At 34.5% G+C, this 6,000-nt stretch overlaps 1 protein-coding gene across 1 annotated transcript in view; it reads left to right on the forward strand.

Annotated features, from left to right (window-relative positions):
* Window positions 1-3,951: 3,951 nt before the first annotated feature.
* Window positions 3,952-6,000, forward strand: part of LOC137810886 (LOB domain-containing protein 4-like) — a 4,004-nt gene continuing 1,955 nt past the window's right edge. Inside the window, exon 1 of the mRNA XM_068612374.1 lies at window positions 3,952-4,415. Coding sequence (XP_068468475.1) covers window positions 3,975-4,415 — 441 coding nt within the window. The 5' untranslated portion in view covers window positions 3,952-3,974. The remainder of the gene's footprint in view (window positions 4,416-6,000) is intronic.

Genomic DNA, 6,000 nt, shown 5'->3' on the forward strand with positions numbered 1-6,000 from the left:
TTCTAGGAAACCTTTGATCTTGGTGAAGGTGCTGGTGCAGTTCTGCAGCAAATTGAACTACTGGTTTTGAGTTCTTGCATCTTCTTTTCAGGTGTAATCTTTCCTTTATTCTGTTTTGTAAAGGTGTAAGTGTTAGTCACTCCTTGATAGGGTTTCTTGGAGTGCAAGGTGTTCTGAAATAGGGTTTTTCAGCATTGTGTGTGTTGTTCTTGTAGTGTTCAAGAACTGCTGGTTTTGTAAGTGATTGGTACTGTTTTTAGTGAATTCCATTGGGGTAAGGTGAGACTGGATGTAGCTCTGTATGAGTGAACCAGTATAAAAACGTGTGTATCTTGTATTCTCATCCCTGCACTCTTTTCTGGTGTTTGCTTAATTCTATCAAGAACTAAATCTGTTCTTTTTAAATTGAATCTGTTAATTCTGGGTTAAGTGAAAATTGTTCTTCCTGATTTGTTAAAGTTTTCTGATCATAAACAAGGTTGTTGCATATAATGGTTTAAGTGAATTGTGAACAAACTGATCATTCATTAAAACCTGAGAAAGGATCATACTTCTTGAAATCTTGTGTTGTGTAACTTTTGATTGATTTCTAAGCATAGTTGTATCATTCATCCTCACAATATTAAGCTGATCTGGTTCTGTTATAATTCTCTGTTGAACACAATTTTACATTGAACAAAATTCAAATTGTGCCAAGACTGCTCTGAAGAATCAATCTGTTTCATGTAAAAACAATCTGTTCTTTTTGCCTCTGGAATACTGAAAAATTGTGTGTTCTTGCGAAAATTTTATAAGCTCAATTCACCCCTCCCCTCTTGAACTTAGACACTAATAGACCCAACAAAAAGCAGCATGATTGGTACCTCTGGTTTGCTTAGCTAGACATTCATATGCTAAATTCACAGAGAATTGCTCTGATTCATCCACCCCCCACACCTCAATATCATTCACGTTTCTATTCATTGTAGCCCTTGTTATGCGCACAAATAGGTTTGCTTCCATCTCTGATTCCCTCTCATATTTGACCCGCCTCCACCTTAACCTCCACCGCCAAACCGAGCCTACCCACTCACCTACCTCTTCCACATTTTGTTCTTGGTTACCGGACAGGGAGAACAGTCTCGGGTACAAAGATTTGAGGTTTGTCTCACCAACCCACACATCCTCCCAGAATCTAACCTTATCTCCCCTACCTAATTTCCATTTTAGTTCTTTTTGGAACCACCTATCTCCTCCTCCCTCCCTACAAACTTTTGTTAGGTCTTTTCACCACAACGATTGGTACTTCACAGAGATATGGGAACTTTCGAAATCTGCCCCATACTTTGATTCTAGCACTTCCTTCCACTTCCCTCTCTCTTGGGAAATATAATGTCATCTCCATTAGCTAAAAGAGCATAGTTAAACTTTTTGATCTCTTTAAACCCCATACCTCCCTCCTCTCTCGGTTTACACAAGTCTTCCCAGCTTATCCATGAGATCGATCTTTTCTCCTTACCCCACCCCCCACATAAACCTCCTTTGGATACTTATGATGCTCTTACAAACCGAGTTCGGCGTTTTGTAAAAGGACAGATAGAAAAGTAGTATTGTGGTCATAACAGAATTAATAACACATATTCTCCCTACCATCGATAAGAACCTACCCTTCCACACAGTAAGTCTTGCTTTATTTTGTTTAAAACAGGCTCCCAGAACAATTTCTTCCTTAGGTTACCTCCCACTTCTAGACCCAAGTATTTAAAAGATGTTCCCATCTGAGTGCAGTTCAAGGTCTTTGTGTAGCAAAGAAGATTATTACTTTGAACATTGACCCCTGCCAGCTTGCATTTATGAAAGTTGATCTTCAAGCCTGAGGCTAGCTCGAAACCCCTTAGGATAAGTATTCATAATCAGCACATTATTGAATGACTCCTCACATAAGAAAAGTGTCGTTCGCAAACTGGAGAAAACCCACCTCTACCTCCTTACGTCCAATCTTAACCCCGGTCAGAAGGTTGGCTTTTAATACTTGCCTTACTACTCTAGCAAGGCCTTCAGCTACCATAATAAATAGAAATGGTGTTAAGGGATCTCCCTGCCTCAACCCCCTTGTTGGCTTAAATTCCTACGTGGGCCTCTCGTTGACAAGCACAGATATTGTGGCTGACTCTATACATCCTTTAATCCATATTATCCATTTGCTATGAAAACCCAACCTCGATAGCATCTTATATAGGTCCCACCTAACTGAGTCGTATGCTTTTTTAAAATCAACCTTCAGACACAAATCATTCCTCCATTTCCTCCTGAGTTCCTCAACCACCTCATTTTCCAAGAGCACGCTATCTACCAAACCTCTATCCTTTATGAAAGCATATTGACTTTCATCTATAATAGATGGCAGTATTTTCTTTAGTCTATCAGCCAACACTTTAGATAAGACTTTGTATATGGCACCCACTAAGGATATGGGTCTATACTTTCAAGCTTGTCAGGGTCCCTTACTTTAGGTACTAATGTTATGACTGAAGCATTACACCCCTTCGGAATAGAGCCTATTTCATGAAAGGTCGCTAAAGCTACTACAAAGTCTGATTTTAGAAAGTTCCAACTCTTCTTAATAAAGTTGAAATTAAAACCATTCGGGTCAGGACTCTTTGATCCTTCACATTGCCACACTGCTTCCCTAACTTCTTCCTCAGAGAAGACATCAATCAGACGCAGACTTTCTTCTGTGGAGAGGGTTTTAAACTCTACCGCATCAAGTCTTACCCCGAAATCTTTTGTTGCTTTGAATCTGGTTTCAAACAGCTTCTTTGCTTCAGTTTGGATAGTTCTAGGCTCCTCACACCATTGGCCCCCAACCTCAACACCCTTCACCTCATTCCTTAGTCTTCTCCACCTTAGGGAAGAATAGAAAAATCTAGTACACGAGTCTTCATATTTGAACTAGTTGGCTCTAGCCTTTTGACGGGTAAGAGATTAAAGCTTTGAATCAGTCTCCCACCAGATCTATTCTTATTTGCCTCTCACTTTCACTGCTACATTGTAGTTGTCTTGGCAAGCAAGGTTGTCAATATCCTGCAAAATAGACTTGTTGATAGAATTCAGGTTACCAAACACATCCATATTCCATATTTTTAGGTCAGCCTTCAAAAGTTTAAACTTTTCTTTGAGCCCCTTTATAACATTCCCCTGACCCAAGTAGGACCTCCACTTTTCCTCCACCATCCCAAAAAAGCCTCTCTCCAAATGTCAAGCATCAATTATGTACTTCAAGAAAATCATTTAATAACAACTAATTCAGACACCAAAAATAATTAGTCATTATAATGACTAAGTAGATACTACTTTATAAACTAAAAAACTATTGGTATCTAAAACAATTTCTATTATTAATACAAATTTATAAAATAATTTCTAATTTGGTATCAAACATTAACTACCAAGATTTTAATTATTAACTACTTTAGATTCTAAATTAATTTTTAACTTTAAAGACTGATTTAAGTCCTAAATTAAAGACTAATTTCAAATATAAAATAGTTAGTAGCTAATATTACAAAATTATCACCACATTTTTTTTTGAATATATGATGGTAACTTAACCGTTCTTAATTTCACTTGTTGAAATCAAATTATACTACGTAAATATACTCTCTTTTTTATTTTAATCGTTGATTTATTTTATATTTTTTTATGATGGTAGTATCATTCATTTTGAAAATTTTATTGACATGATATCGAAAATACCATTAAATTTAACTTTGATCGTCAAAAGAAAAATAACGATGATTTTGAAAAGTTGTGATGGATTAAAATAACAATAAATATTTTGAATGAAATAGAAATATTTAAAAGTAGATAAAAAAAAGAGAGAGAGAGTATATTAATTAGCCTAGTGAGACCTACTCATTGTTAATATAAATTGCGAGTCGCACGCATGAAGCCAGTACGGGACAAGAAGATGCAGGGGACCCAATGTAACATCGATGGAAATGTTTGTCGATGGAAATGTGAAGAAGAACCAAAGCTGTTTTATTTTAATTTATGTGTTAATTAATTGGACCCACATGAATTCATGTACAACTTTGGTGCTCTTTTTCCTTAATTATTATATAATGCAGGCCTCCTCCATTCCTTCTCTGTCTCTTCTTCCTTTCACTTTTCTTCACTTTATTTTCAGCTATAAATCCTTCTCCTTCTTGCTCTGCCATTCTCATGTCCTAATAGAACTTCACAACAACAAGGGAAACATGAAAGATGGTGGTAGGAAGCAGGGTGCACCCTCACCCTGTGCTGCATGCAAGCTCCTTCGGAGAAGATGTGCTCAAGATTGTGTTTTTGCTCCTTATTTTCCTGCTGATGAACCCCACAAGTTTGCAAATGTCCACAGAGTCTTTGGTGCCAGCAATATCAACAAGATGCTTCAGGTTCATTCTCTTTGCTGCTTATATTAACTATTTCCCACTTTTTCTGATTAACTTTACATCTATCTAAACATTTTCGTTTTCAGAAAGGTCATTATAATGTTCCTCAGATTATGCTTGTATGTTAATGTGACAGTTAAAGTAAAAACATAGGAAGAAATATATTACACACCTTAGAGAAATATGAAAGGATTCCCTTCACAAAGACATTAATTTACAATATGAAATGATACAATATAATTTTATAATTACTTAATTTTAATAAAAATTATTTTTTATCTAATCATAATCTGATATAAAGTTATCAATATATCAGTTTTCTCAACAACTATCACCATGATTGATGTGATAATACAAGTTAGAATTTAAAAAAAATATTCCTAGGTGACTTTTTAGTTTTTTTTTTTAAATCCTACAATTGAATAAAAATGTAATTAAAAAAATATTGAAATTGACAAATCAAGTTTCTGAACAAATAGTATTCAATAAAATGAAATATTAACAACACAATAGCTCAAAAGACAGTTGTTTTTTTTTTCTCTCTCTCTCCAACCACCTTTCAAGCATGAACTCCATTAGGTTCAATGACTGCACATTGAGAAGTCACTTTCTTAACGAATTTATCTGTTTTGGTATAAAGATCAACCACCTTCAAACTACTGCGACGCTTTCCTTGACCATAGCTCAATCTTTCACATTCTTTTCTCTTAAGCTTTAACATGCTTCGTTCTTTCATATTGTTGCAAATCTCATCTTCAACTTATATGCCTTTTCTTCTTACTTTAACTATTTAAATCATATATGCCTGGTAGCTACAACATTTGTTTATGATATGTTTCCTTATGTGTACCTAGAAAACACTTTATAAGCTTCAACCAAACAATAAAAACACTTAATATAATAAAAAAATTCATAATATAATATACCAAAATGAAAAAAAAAAAATAAGATGTATTTCAAGATATCTTATTCCTTATAAAAAAATCCAACTTAAAACACCCTCTTGTCTCAACTCCTTACACAACCAAAAACACATGAATCAAATATTCTAAAACAATCCACTTTAAAAATAAATCATTAAAAACCATAAAAACATGCTAATTTGTATGTATTAGAAAAAATTAATATGTATAGGAACAGGAACTTTGAGTGAAAAATATATATAATATAGAATTATTGGTACATGTGAATTAAGCTTTGAGAGAAGTGATTGTGAAAAGCCACATATTGATATTATTATTATTATTATTTGTAAGTAGCCCTTGAAAAAATAGAAAAGGTGGAGAAGATTAGGCATTCGGCGCCTTCAAACCTCACATCTTTCGTCCGAATCCCTTTGTCTGCTTTTCCATTCCCTCGTATTTCAATATTAGGTCAGTCTCATCTTTTGGTCTGCCATGTGTTGGTTAAAAATAAAAATAAAAAGAATAAGACAAATGAAAATAAAATAAAAATATTATTTGAAAAAGTTTATGTGTAGCATCATATTTATTTAGATTTTTTGAGAAACTAAATTTGATCTCTTTCGTCATCGATCGTATCTTTGGGCACCCAATGGGAGCTTCTAAACGTGGTTTTTGTCACCAAA

Source organism: Phaseolus vulgaris, chromosome 2, assembly GCF_000499845.2.
Source record: "Phaseolus vulgaris cultivar G19833 chromosome 2, P. vulgaris v2.0, whole genome shotgun sequence".
Lineage (NCBI taxonomy): Eukaryota > Viridiplantae > Streptophyta > Magnoliopsida > Fabales > Fabaceae > Phaseolus > Phaseolus vulgaris.